Source organism: Sardina pilchardus, chromosome 19 (assembly GCF_963854185.1).
Source record: "Sardina pilchardus chromosome 19, fSarPil1.1, whole genome shotgun sequence".
Taxonomy (NCBI): domain Eukaryota; kingdom Metazoa; phylum Chordata; class Actinopteri; order Clupeiformes; family Clupeidae; genus Sardina; species Sardina pilchardus.
The window spans coordinates 7988551-8002923 of NC_085012.1; the positions used below are offsets into that span (position 1 = coordinate 7988551).

The following is a 14373-nucleotide window of genomic DNA, read 5'->3' on the forward strand; positions in this document are numbered from 1 at the left end:
GGAGTGTGTTCATGGGAATTTGTAACCATTCTTCCAGAAGCGCCTTTGTGAGGTCATACACTGATATTTATTGAACGAGGAGACTGGCTCTCAGTGTCTGCTCAAATTCATCCCAAAGGTGTTCTGTTGGGTTGAGGTCAGGACGCTGTGCAGGCCAGTCAAGTTCATCCACACCAAACTCAGTCATCCATGTCTTTATGGACCTTGCTTTGTGCCTGGTGCACAGTCATGTTGGAATATAAGGGGGGCCATCTCCGAACTGGGTTAGTTCCAGCGAAAGGAACTCTGAATACTTCAGCATTAATCAGAGAAGATTTTGGACAATTCCATACTCCCAACTTTGTGGTAACAGTTTGGGGATGGCTATTTCCTGTTCCAACATGACTGTGCATCAAGGTCCACAGACATGGATGACAGAGTTTGGTGTGGATGAACTTGACTGGCATAGAGTCGTGACCTCAACCCAACAGAACACCTTTGGAATGAATGAGAGCGTAGACTGAGAAACAGTCTCCTCGTCCAACATCAGTGTGTTATCCTGAAAAATATGCTTCTGGGAGAATGGTCAAAAAAATCCCATAAACACACTCCTAAACCTTGTGGAAAGCCTTTGCAGAAGAGTTGAGGCTGTTATATTAAGCCGTCATATTAAACGCTATAGATTAAGAATGGGATGTCACTTAAGCTCATATGCGAGTCAAGGCAGGTGACCCAATACTTTTGGCAATATAGTCGATGCTGTATTTACCATTAAGCATTCTTCCTGTGGACATGTTGCGTTTTAATTAACTGCTCTATTGAATTGTGTCTATACACGGTGTATAGTGTATGTACTGTCTGTTTTATTGGTGAGACTGAAGACTTTTTTCATGAGAAGAATGTGATTCTATCTAAAAGAGATATTCCAAAAACGGGTCATATTATACTGCTTGTATCAATTCAGGCCAACTGTAACGTTATAGCAGATGCTATTGAGCTAGTCAAACTCTAGAATGTGGCTGAATAGCTCAATCACATCAACTGAAGGCTGGTGTACCGAATTGTATCATCTCTAAACTGGTAATCGAATGTGGTTATGATGAAACAGACTCAGACAGACTGAGATCAAAAACAGATAATGACCTAATGCAAGACATAGTAGAGATAAGTCTAACCACTCAGACAGTGGTGAGAAAATGTGATCAAAGCTTTAGTGTAAACAAATACTAGAGTGACAGAAGTAGTTCGTTGTAAACATATGACAATCATGGAATGCTGGTGAAGATTAACCACACAAAATGTTTACATATTTGAGAATTTATTGTTCTGGGAAACCTGGAACCAATATTTCTAAGTACTCAGTACACAACGTTCTGAGTTCTAACACAATGCTAGTGGACAAAATGCTGGCATTCGTAAAAAAAATGAAAGAAAAAGACAAGAAGGGGGAGGAGCAAACCTTAACTTCTTTCTCAATTAGAAAACAAAACTGCAACATAATAAAAAAAGAAAAACGAGAAAAAAAAGAAAAAAAAAACCTTCACAGTACGTGACCAGTACAAGAAAAAAAATCCATGAGGCGCACGTATTCTTTTCTTTGCCAATCCCAGTGAAAGGGATCATCAATAATATTAACATCAATAAAAAAATAATTACACGTTTAAAAGAGGCTCATATCTCTAGCAGCAGAGACTTCGGCTGGGCGAGTTTGAGCAACGGCCATCAGGACAGGATGGGTATGGGAAGTTGTCGGCATTGGCCATCAATTTTCATTTTCGCTTTTTCGTTAGACAGTTTATGCGGACAGGTCACTGTTGTTGAACCGCTCCTGGTCATACACCTCGGCAACCACCTTGCGACCCGCAAACCAACGGTTGTTGAGGGCTTGAATGGCCTTGTTCATTTCGGCCGCCTCCGAGAACTCTACAAAGATTTTGACGATGATCTCCGCGTCATCTTCTTCCCCCTGCCGCTCCTGGTAGATAATCACCCGGTTAACGGCGCCAAACTTGCCGCACTCTTCCGTCACCTCTCCCTCCAGGTCATCGTCGATGTCCTCTGGGCCCACCATGTTCCGCAGAACCATAACGCTCGACTACAAAGCAGAAAACACACGAGTGAGACATAAGGACATGAAACGGCATGGTGGTCTGGTTTCATTTGCTTTTCTATGATTATGTGTACATTCTGACAGCCAGAGGGTAGTTCAGCTAAATTCTGCTTAAGCTACACCGGCTAGTTTTATCCGTTGACAAGTTAATTCAATATCACATTTTAGCGAGAATAGCAAATAATTCTGGCGGCTCACCTCTTGCTTACGAAGCAGCTTTTGCATGACCATATGTCGTGCACTGCTTCCCGAGATGCTTAGATGCTCCTGGTCACTCAACGTCTCCTGTCTGCCGTCTCCATCTTGCTGCGGTTGTTCGTCCTGATCCCCGCTGCGCGACTCGTCGGAGTCCTTCTTCGCCTCCGCGGGCAGACTGGCCGCTGTCGCTGTGGCGATAGCAGCGAGTGCTGATGTAACGGGTGGAGTCGCCAGTACGGGATTTACCAGCGTCACCTGGGGCACTACAGGCAGAGTGGGGCGAGCAGGGGTCACTCCTATTATGGAGGGAAAGGGTGATGGTGACGGTTAAGACAGGCAGCTATAACGTTGCACTGTCTGTCAAGGTGTTATTCCTTAGACAAGACTACATCATTCACTTTACTTATCAAAAGACAGCAGGGATCATGTATACAGGGACTTTGCTATCAAGTATGACCACACACACACAGAGACATAAATAATAGAAAATCAAAGCACACGTTAGCTTGGGTGGAAGTGTGAAAACGGAGTACAGACCTGTGATGAGGCCTGGGGCCTGGGCTGCCAGGACAGCCTGTGGGAGTCCCATCTGTTGGCTGAGGATCTGGGCTGGATTGGTCAGAGAACCTAGTACGGATGCCCCTGCCACGGCCTCCTAGGGCAAACCACATAACTGAATTCACACGTGGGTGAGGCGCACACCATGGCAAACGCCATTACTGTGCAACGGTCAATTCATTAATTAAAACTGAAAAAGATTGGTATTTTCCCCCCTAACCAATGACAACACAGATTATGAACGAATTAATGCAACAAACCATTAAAACTCTGAACTTAATCAAAAACAAACACACAAACAAAACAAAAAAAACACCGTTAAGACACAATCATTTAGATGTAATACATACAAACAGGTATTAATTGTTATGAAAAAGATGGGATAAAAACTCTGTGATTAGGGTCATATAAAAGAAAGACTTCCAGTATATCACTCACCTGAGCCGTGATCTTTGCAGTTGCGGCTGCAGCTGCCACAGCTGCCGCAGGGGGCAGGCCACCTGGGGTGGTCGGCGTCAGCAGGGGCATGGGTGGGGTAACAGCCTTGCCTACTCGGAGATATTGCCCGCCCAAGTCAAACAGATTCATGGAGGACACGGCATCCAGGGCCGACTGTGGTTTCTCATACTCTGGTCACATTTGAGAGAGAGGGAGGGGAGGAGGGGGATGAGACGAAAGAGGCAAGGACCAAGAAAACAAAACGTCGTCTGATGCTAAACAGAGTCTACCAGGATCCATTCATCAATCAGTGTGTTTACATGCACAGCAAAATATAGCTAATAATAGCTCAGCTAGGTGATATGACTGGACTGCGGTCCTTGTGAGAGTACACATTAAAGCAACACTAAAGCACTTTTCCTCTTTTGCACGCATGCCATTTCTTTATCCACCAAATAATGATGTCCTCAGACAAGGTAGAGCAAGTTGCATGGTTTTATAAAGTATGATGTATTGCAACATTGAAGCAAGTCCAATTTGTGGTTTCTTAGGTCTCATTTCATTGAACCACAGATACGCTACCTGATCTGGTAAAGTTACATAGTGCGGTTATAGCCGAAGAGAATGCAGAAGTGCCGTTCACCCTGTTACAAGTTTCTGAACCGCCGAAATGATTTTGGAAACATTATGTTAAGGTGCGAAAAAGTCTTTAGTGTTGCTTTAATCGCTTTATTGACTGAAGTATGCACGTTTTACTTTGCTGCGTTAAATACCGATTTGCCTCCCTTCTTGTTCATGAACATCAAACCATTATGTTTTAGCTAACTATCAAACTTTGCATCATCAGTGTAACTAGTTAAATAGTTGACATTACTTGGTGATACTTATTTTCTTATGGACATTCTGGGGGATGTTCATTTATGTATGTATGTATGAAAGAGGGTGCAACTTACAGCAGGCACGCACAGAGCGCATAGGCTGATTTGAGTCCGAATGAGCGTATACGTGCATAAGTTAGTCAAGCTTCTATCGAATTATCAGGGTGTGTTAGTCCGACTTAAAGAACTTCGTTTTTTTTATTTTTTATTTAAGTCCGACTGAATTTTATGTATTTAAAAAGTTCAGTTTGTGTTAAGCTAACAAAATAATAGGCTTTGTTTTTCAGGTGTCATGTAAACAGACTGAATGATACATAAATCAGACAATTCCTCTAACTCATTGTTCAATTTGTAATATGTGAGCGTATCTAACCAACTTTGAAAGAAATTGATGAATTGACAGCTAGAACAATGTTTGCCCATGTCAGTCCAGTTACACTAGGTAAACAAGTTTAGTTCAATGGTACAACTGACACCCCATATGGCAATAGTGGACTATAAATTAAGGGTATTTCAGCATGTTATCATATAATTCCACAACCTTCTTTCTTTACCAATGTATTCATGAAAATGCGATAGGTGAGGCAAGTATGGCGTCAAGTGTTGAAACTGGTTCAACCAAAACGAGAAGTTTCTATACAAATTAGGTTATCGTTGAGTTAAAAAGGAAAATATTTGTCAGAAGTACTACTTGTACAAATCTCTAGAACACTATATACCTGCTAAGTAGATGACACTGACTGATCAAAATTACAAGTTCTGTACTACATTAACTTCTGGTCTGAAAGGCAGAAAAATAAAAAATAACATATTTCTGAGAACAAGTGAAATATTTGTGATTGATTAGAGACCATCTTCAAGACCAATTCAAGTTGTGTGTGAGTGTGAGAGTGTGGGTGGAGGTGTAAAATCCTGACACCACCGAGACATCACCTTTGGCTGTACGCACAACCAGCAAGGAACTCCTACATAACATACCAAACCCGCCCCCAACACAAAAGGGAGTGTCATCTGGGGTACAGAGCTGAGGCTCTATTCCCTGCTCACCGATGAAGCCGTAGCTCTTATGGCGGCCAGTATTGGGGTCCCGCGCCAGCGTGCAGCTCTTGATTTTGCCAAAGGCCTCAAAGACACTCTTGATGTCGTCGTCCGACAGGTCCGGATGCACAGACGCCACGTAGATGCGATTGTAGGCGCGCGCCTCCTCTGCCAGCTGGTCAATGATGGGCTGCGCCTGGCCGATGTTACTTGGCCGCCCCACCTACAGCACACATACCAATACAGGGGCCAGCTGAGTGGGGCATGTCGTGCAGGTGTGGGTGCGAGTGCCGGGGGGGCCACGAGTGGGTGGGTGCTTGTGGTCGTGAGCGTTGTCTGCCACCGTTGGCTGTTCTCACTACCGTCTAACACTACCGAAAGACATCCTTTATCGGTTCCACAAGGCTGTGACAGCGCTTGGCTTTCGACACTATATTATGCTACATTTATGTGCAAAGAAATCTCATTGAAAGGCAAGCATCTGGGCATGACTAACTACTGCTGGTCACACCGAGCATGAGAGATCAAATGTAAAGGATATCTCATACATGGCTCTCTTAGGAGTATATATGCATGGATGTATGTATGTGTGTGTGTGTGTGTGTGTGTGTGTGTGTGTGTGTGTGTTAGATCAGTTCCGTGTCGGTTTGGCTTATACGGGGTGTGTGCTGCAGGGAGGGCGGCCAAGCAACACCAACCAGGCGCAGCCCATCATTAGCACACCACGGACATAAGAGCTGCGCGGAATCTTCCGGAGACCTGCCCTCTCAAAACAACCTGATCATATCATGGAAGCACAACACTGCAGAGCAAGATTATGTGTCCGTAACACAGACGGACACAGAAGCTACTTTACACAGTAAAACAGAATCTGACACTTAACAGAAAATACTTGGTAGTCCCATATCCAAATGCATTCGCTCTCTCTCTCGCTCTCCCTTCCCTCCCAACCCGACACACACACACACACACACACACACACCCTTGTAAAACATCAAAAGACAGGACAGGTTCATCAAAGAACATCAGCTTTTACACACACACACACAGAGACATACAAATACAGAGGTAAAGCCCGAGCTCTCCTGTCAGCCTTCACGTGTCACCTAAGATGAACTTAAAGAAGAGAGCGTGAGTGTGAAGACAGAGTGTTAAGAGAGGGTGCAGGAGTCCTCCGCAGCTCCAAGGACGCCCGGGGCCAGCAGCAGGGTGCCGCTCGGTGGGGGCACTCACCTTGATGTTGCGCCCCCCCAGCATGACTGAGTTCATCTGCTCCAGAGCGAGCTGAGCCGCCTCGGGGATCTCGTACTCCACAAAGGCAAAGCCCTGCGGGGAGAAAGAGAGAGAGAGGGGAAGGAGAGAGAGAGAGAGAGAGAGAGAGAGAAAGCACGCAAGAGAAAGAGAGAGAGGGGGAAGAAGAGAGGAGAGGAAATGGAGAGAGAGAGCGAGCGAGAGAGAGAGAGAAAGAGAGAGAGAGAAAGAGAGGGAGGGAGAGAGGGAGAGAAAGAGGGAGGGAGAGAGAGAGAGAGACAGAAAGAGAGAGAGTTGTTGTGTGAGCAGAATGGAAATGAACGGAGTAGATTAAGCACAGCGGAAAAGGATCATCAGCCTAGAGCCTTAGGTAACACAGAAACACCCACTGTGATGGAAATGAGACAAATAAGATAACAAAGGGGGAGAATTGCTTCCCAGCACACACAGCAGTATTTAACAAGATAGTGTTTAAAAACGACATCTGTACATCTGATATCTGTAAAAACAATGTTTGACGGATATGGGGAGGAGGGAACACACACAGCAAAGGGGAGATGAGTCTCTTGAGAATTCAACATAGGGCCATCCTTAAAAAACAAAATGTTGTTTGCTGTAACCCGACCGAACCCGTCAATTTGGGACCGACCCAACATTTTTTCCCCCCTTTTTAGTCTGACTGACTTGCCAGTTGTAAACTTGCATTAAGAACGACCGTTAAAAGTTATACTAGTTCAGGCACCATTATTCATCTAAAAATCCATTAAAACACCTCAACATCGCATTAACTTGGCACAAAGTTCTGGAATGTTTTAGACTACGATTTCAAATTGTTTGTTGTCTAGAACATGCATCAGTCTTGAAAAAAAGTCTTGAAAAAAAATAGACCGACCTACCGACACAATATTTTTTTTTTTGGCTGTTACGCCAAACAAGAATATTTTTAAGGATGGCCTCATTAAAAGCCTCTGAATGCGACTCAATTCAAAATTCATCACTGATGCTATTACATATTTGAAAACGGAGCAAACCTTGTGCTTCATGGTGACCGAGTCCCAGGACATGTCAATGCTTTTGATGGGTCCGAAGGGTGCGAAGGCTTGCCGGATGGTGTCCTCGCCGAGCTCGTAGTAGATGGAGCCCACGTAGACGCGGCACATGATGGCCAGGGCCCGCTGCCGCTGCGCCGCCACCTGCCGGCGGGAGGAGGGGGGAAGCGAGGGAGACAAGAGGGACGGACGTTACTCCAACGGGGCTCGCCAAGCAGAGCGGAGAAGAACCACTACACAACACACACTCACATATAAAAAATAAACCAAACAAGAACAAATCAAACCAGTCAATTTTGGCTAAATGCGTGAGGGTGCATGAAAGCTGCCTATTTGAGTGTGAGGGAACTGCAGGAGCTAAGACTTTGTCTAAATCTATGTGGTGCTGTGTGGTTTTTTTTTTTTTTTTTAACAATAGGCTTCACCCTATCCTCCTCCATAATCCCTACTATAATGAATTCTATCACAACAAATTAGCCTAATTTAAAGATGACACAGAATGGATGAACAGAGTATTTTGCCTTGTTCTTTGATGTGTATATAGAGGGTTTGCAACGTGTACAAACCCATTTATAACCCCATAGTAAGGCTGGGGAATAAAAAGGCCCATTTTAGCAGATATATCTGCCCCTCAAGCTTAACTGACAACCACAAAAATAGTTAAGTTATATACAGTGAAATACACTGATCGGCTGCCTTGTAGTCGAAGACCGTTCACAATAGGCTTCAGCAACTTCTACCTGAATTGCTAACTCCAAGAAGTAACGCAACACATAGAGGGGGGCAGTGAGTGACTAGAGGGATGGTATGCATCACAGTCGATCTTCGCTCAGATTTGCCCATTTTGTTTTGTTGGCCATTTGAACGTCCGAGATGTTCATATGTAAGAGGACACAGCAGCGTTTCCTGTTCACGTTAGCTTTGTAGCCAGGCACAGAACTCTCATTATTCAACAAAGCCAAGGTAAACAAGTTTTTCCATTCTCTGTCACCTTTAAGGTTTTCAAATTGTGTCATGGTATGAAATCTGCATATATAACCCTGAACAAAAGAACAGGAGTAATGACATTTTATAACGCCATAACTCTAGACTTTTTACTAACACAAGTGCAAAATATCTTAACCTCGAAAATCCTACAGTGCCTACTTTTAACTCCTTCAATGATTTATCAACACACCACCAGTTCACTGGTACAACTGACCTGTCATCCAGAGAAGCAGGTAAAGGTAAACATATTCTCAAGTTTGGTATGAGACTGATGTACTTCATGAGCTTTCAAATGCAGCAAGCTTGGTCAAATATGACTTTCAAGGCCTACACTGCAATACCTCACATAAACAGCTTAAATGAGGAGAAAACTGCTTTTCACAGTTTGTCAATCTACTGCTTCCCTGTAGGGGAAATAATTATGCATAACAGGCTTTAAAAGTCTGTGATCTCCTTTGCCCTAGTACACATCGGCCATCATAGGATTTTTAAGGGGGAGGGGGAGGGTGTGGGACCTGAGTTTGATCAGATTTAACGATTAAGGCTCTATGAAAATTGACTGCTATCCCTCTTCAAACTCTATGCCAAGAAGGGCTTTTTTTTTTGTCACTGCTGCACAACAGCATATTTACAAAGGAGACATGGATTTAGAACCAAACAAAACCATACAGAAAAGAAAGAAAAAAAAGAACTGAGACCCACCCACACACACAGACAGACACACACATTCACGCAAACTCCCAACATTCCAGATGCAGTCCCTAGCTTTCGCTCAGCGCCAAAAAGATGACATCAGCATCTCATCAACAGAAATGAGTCTACAGGCCCAATATGACTACCACACTGCCAAAGAACAATCATAAAGACTATTTCAGCCAGCTGAAAATGCAGCAAATAATAACTGCCCTCCATGTTACATAGTCAGGGCAAACAGATGATTCTGCCAGTTGTCCATTAGAAAATGTCAAATTGTCTTGAAATGTCTTAAAACCCATCTCAAGGTTGCTTATTTTCTTAAAATTGCTACTTGAATATGATCCAAAAATAATCCCTGGTTCAGCAAATTACATAGTGCAACATAAGAATTACAACACGTACTGTTCCCCTGTGATACAGTTCTACGTGATCTACTATGTGAAATGGGCTCTCTAGCATCCATCCAGAAACATCCACCATTCAAAATCAAAATCCAAAAGCCATGTCTACTTTCTGAAATATGCTGGGGCATTCATGTGAAAGACAATGAATTTAAGAGGCCGGTGTGGGCCGGGTAAAGAAGGGTAACAGTCCTCACAGCAGGAATGCGCACAGAAATGAAATGTGTAGTTTAATATTCTATTGACCGATTGCAAAGGTGAGAGAGGATCTCCAAAGCCCATTGTCACTGCTGCCATCTGAAAGACAGTAAAGATGAAAAAGTGCTGAAAAGTAGGTTAGAAAAAAAAAACTTTGTCTTTTTTTTTTTTTTGCTTTCACATGTCACTGTCATACAGACATCAAACAAAACACGCAAGACCCCACCCAGTTGACCAGATTCCAATTGGCTCATTGGTCGTCACGGTGGCTAAGCCCAGAACCAAGTCCCACCCACTCTAAGTTTCATACAGTTTCCTCCGTTGAGGACATTGAAAAGACCAAAGGCGAGAGGTAGAGTGAGAGAAAGAGAGAGAGGTGAGACATTTCTCTTCTGCATATCTTCGTCGGCTGAAAGAGAACACAAAAGCTCAGCCCAGGGATGTATACTGTGAGTACATTCACCCTCAGAGAAGCATAAACAACAACAGGAGAAGCATAAACAACAACAGGACAAGCACAACATGACAACTGTGAGTGTGAGGCCATGCGATCCTTAGTACTTTTTAACAAAGTTTGTGTCAAAAGATATCAAGAACTAGAGGGTCAAACATTCAAATTATGTTATTCATCTGTGATGATTTGGTCAACCACATGTTTAGTAATTCTTCAAACAAAATATATGGCCATAACGAACAACTGTCTGGATAAGCTACCATTAAAATTCTTCCTTTCAAAAATACACCTAATCAGCATATGTACTCTGTAAATTACATACACATGCCGGTAAGGAATCTCTCCTTATTAAAGGGCAACGGATCCAGTGACAGTGTGCCTTGAGTACTATGTATCTGACTTGTTGCAGCCGTGCAATTGAATAAATTGTTATTTCCACTCACCTGCAGGTTGGTTAGCTGTTGCTGCTGATGGGCTATGGTTTGCTTCACCAACACACTCTTAATGCTCTGCTCCATGGCATATTTCTTTGCCTGGTGAAACGAGAATTCACAGGCGTGATCGCACACTGGCACCAACCATACAACTCAAAATACATCATCCTGTTAGTCACCACATGTAAGCACTGATAAGAGCCAGCCGTCCGTTTGTTTATACTGACTTGTAAGCATTGGTATGTGATACATTCTTTTCATTATCCAGTGCAGCGTTTCCTTTTCCCAGTTGCCCCCAACACCCTCCTCTTTCAACCTCAGAGTGCTCAAGTTGATCGGATCAAAATCCTTTAAGGAATCTTGTAACTAGTTACTTGGTATAGCTTTTACATATATGTTTGACATACAATGCCGACCAATTGCCTACCATGCACTTTTTTAAAACAAATGTAAAGGAAAAGAGCAGTACAATTTCTCAAAACTCAAAATAAAGTTTACACACTATTGCACTATGCCTTAGAAAACAAAAAGAATTTCAAACTAATCACCAGGGATCTCATAACCCAATCTATATGATGAATCTGTCCATGGATAACTATGATAATACAAAATAGCACTAGACTACCACTAGATCATTCAAGAATCATTATGTTCAGCAGTAACTCAATTTACTACTATGCAAACAGAAGAAAGTCAATAAGTCCAACTCAGAAGAAAGTTAACATGTTTTAAAATTATTACAATCAAATGTCTAGCATGACACAAGTAAGATTGTGCACTTATTAACATCTAAACAGGGTCACACAGCCAACAACAAAAGCACGGCATTAACTAACACTCATTCTACAAAACCAAGAGGTCTGCATATTTATGATTTATGGGTAGGCAGACAAAGCGTCATGGGTGTAACTATTATGTTCTCAAGAAGACACAATACGCATGTGCAAACACAATACCCCATGAATAATTAAAATTGTATTTCCTGCAGGCAAATCCAGGTTAAACTGTATATGGAAATGCCAGGCGAAATGCCATATTTATCATATCATACTAATAGCCCTAACAAAAAAAAAAGAAATCAACTTTATATTAGGTGTTAGGGTGATTGTTGAGGGTCTGTTTCAGTTTGAATTGTCCTAAAGCATGTAGAAATTTCATGACCTAGAACTGGCTGATTCAAGGCTAGATTTACAGCAATCAGACCGCTCTGTAAACCCAAAGTCTGCTAAATACCTGGCTACAGGTACCAACTGAAGCATTACACGTGTATGTGTATGCTTACCCTCTGCAGTGCTTCCTGTTGTTCTGGTGTGAGGGGCGGCAGCCCAAGCTTGGAGCCAGTGCTCTGTCCATTCTCCATCATCAGCGTGTTGCCTCTCTGTAATACAAGACAGGAGTTCCTTAGCCAATTAAGCATTTACCTCTACCACACATGCTGTTCTATTATGAACATGATTACTGTATAAAACAGGCTCCAATCTAGATCTACTCTTTGTCTTCTCTCCATGAAGAAAAGTGAAATGGTCTGTCAACATTTCTTAACACTCCAAAATCAGTATGGGCTAATGACCCACACAAGAACAGTATAATTTCTCAATCATTTGTTTTCACATATATACATACATATTGGCTGGTTGTTGGTTCACACAAATTGCATTTTGTTCCGCGGCATTATTTGCAATGTAATTGTGTAGGCATTAGGCAAGGTCAAGTGTGACGAAGGTGTGTCGCTGAAGGCATGATAAAGAATCCAAGATAGGTGTTCAACAGATACTGGGCTAACTAGTTCTAGATGAAATGTACCTGCGAGGCCGCTATTTGCAGGGGCGACCAGAGGCAAAATAACGGCGATGTGACTTGTAACCGACAGCTCACAAGTTCTTCTCAGTTATCTGGAATGAACATCCAAACCATGATGAGGGAAAATGGCTATCGTTACAGTCTAACCAGGTTGAATACAGCTAATGCTAACATTTCAATCCACTTTCTCAATTGAAATAATGTTACCAATTCAATTATATTCTACGCGCCCAATTAAACCTGTGTTTGAAGGTAAGGCCACAAGTAACACTGCGTAAACATTTTTAAACACGTTTATCATCAAGATGGCTAACGTTAGTTAATGCCTCATGCGAGACTGGTTCCATAGCTAACTGCTAAGCTATCCGTCTCGCATGTTAAAACGGACCAACCTTATGCTAGCTCACAGATCAAGTCCGCTCTCGATACCAGTTCTAACAATTCAACTTAATACAAACTATTTGTTACCGTGCAAGGAATAAGCCGATGTTACCTGCCACAAATATCGACAGTTTTCTGCTATGACGTTTGCTAAACTTTGCTAATGTAACTAACTAGCTAATGATTCATCGGAGAGCCCCCGTGTTAGCCAAAATAAAAGTAGCTAGCTAGCTAACGTTCGCTTGCCACCAACTTAGGCCAGAGGTACAAATGAATGTAACGCTAACGTTAATTGCAATGGCACCGGGCATATATCCACGCTTGTTTCAACACGGGGCACATTACTAATACGTTTCTAGTTGCATGTTTCGTAGCATTGCGTTCGAGAAAAAAACAAAATCATTCGTGCACAGGACAGGAAACAAAACCTCCTGATTGATGTTAACATTAACGTTAGCCGTTAGGCCTAGTTAGATGATAAAGGCCCAAACCCGGTGAGAACATCTTAGCGCTGAGTGGATTGATATTTCCGTATATTGGTATTTACGACTTACAGCCACTTGTATAATTATAAAACAGTCATGCACAAACAGAATGCATTTTATTGTTGTTTTTTTACCGCAGTCTCCAATGTTACCGCCATGAAGCACACTTTCGTGGGATCCCGCAGCTAGGGCCTTCTTCACGTTCGTCTTCCGTCTTACCGCGAGAGCTACCGCCAAGGCACAGGAAAAGTCCCTCCTGCCCGCAGTGTGCAGATCGGGGCTGGGCTCTATGTGGGCGGATCTCAACTGATCATGTCCCTTCCTGGGCACTCTGTCCTTCAAATGAGTTTAGGGAAGAAGGATAAACTCCACTAAAGTGTTTCCTCCTCAAACCACTTCAGAAGGGGGGAGGGGGGAAGAAAAAGAAAAATATAAAAAGTGTGTGTGTGTGTGTGTGTGTGTGTGTGTGTGTGTGTGTGTGTGTGTGTGTGTTCATGCCTGTCCTTATGTGCCAGTGTTGTGTGTGTGTGTGTGTGTGTGTGTGTGTGTGTGTGTGTGTGTGTGTGTGTGTGTGTGTGTGTGTGTGTGTGTGTGTGTGTGTGTGTGTGTGTGTGTGTGTGTGTGTGTGTGTGGGACTGTGGGTGCAGATCAGATAATTTCTCTATTTGCTCACCCTCCCTTCCTTTCCTTCTAATACATTTTGTGAAGGAAACGAGGAAGGAATGTATTAAGGAGGATGGAGGAATCAAGAGACAGATATGAGAAATAGACCTCTGAAATTCACGTACAAAAAAAGAACCAAATGTCCATATAGTGGCAATAGTCCATAAACAGACACCAATGGATTGTTTTGGCAAACATGTGACAGAAGAACTGTGGTAGATTAAAAACAAATCTATAATAAAAAAAAAAGAGGGGGGAAAAAAGAAGGCTGGAAATAAAGCCTATGAGTAAGATTAAAGCTGCTGTTGGCAAGTCTGGCAGACTGAGGGGACTTAATTAACCAACATTTTGAATGTATACTCTCATGCCCCTCCC

At 42.9% G+C, this 14373-nt stretch overlaps 1 protein-coding gene across 5 annotated transcripts; it reads right to left on the minus strand.

Moving 5' to 3' along the window:
* Positions 1 to 1280: 1280 nt before the first annotated feature.
* puf60b (poly-U binding splicing factor b) lies at positions 1281 to 13627 on the minus strand. Of its 5 annotated transcripts, XM_062522017.1 has the most exons (12): positions 13470 to 13627; positions 12473 to 12561; positions 11952 to 12047; positions 10679 to 10768; positions 9830 to 9880; positions 7482 to 7643; positions 6433 to 6525; positions 5209 to 5422; positions 3284 to 3474; positions 2825 to 2942; positions 2288 to 2583; positions 1281 to 2074 (listed from the first exon to the last, which is right to left on the minus strand). In XM_062522017.1, exons 3-12 carry the CDS (start codon positions 12030 to 12032, stop codon positions 1775 to 1777), a joined length of 1596 nt encoding a protein of 531 aa, XP_062378001.1. In that variant the 5' UTR covers positions 12033 to 12047; positions 12473 to 12561; positions 13470 to 13627; the 3' UTR covers positions 1281 to 1774. The 5 variants fall into 5 exon arrangements, with proteins under 5 accessions (XP_062378001.1, XP_062378000.1, XP_062377999.1 ...); XM_062522016.1 differs by lacking the exon at positions 12473 to 12561 and having other exon boundaries at positions 2288 to 2550; positions 13470 to 13626; XM_062522015.1 differs by lacking the exon at positions 12473 to 12561 and having other exon boundaries at positions 2825 to 2939; positions 13470 to 13625.
* Positions 13628 to 14373: the final 746 nt, after the last annotated feature.

Coding starts and splice junctions, on each gene's coding strand:
- puf60b (XM_062522014.1), bottom strand. CDS start 13,493: ATGGCGGTAACATTGGAGACTGCG. Junction 12,048..13,469: donor CGGTAACATTGGAGACTGCG/GTAAAAAAACAA, acceptor CTTGTATTACAG/AGAGGCAACACGCTGATGAT. Junction 6,526..7,481: donor CGGTCACCATGAAGCACAAG/GTTTGCTCCGTT, acceptor TTCTCCCCGCAG/GGCTTTGCCTTTGTGGAGTA.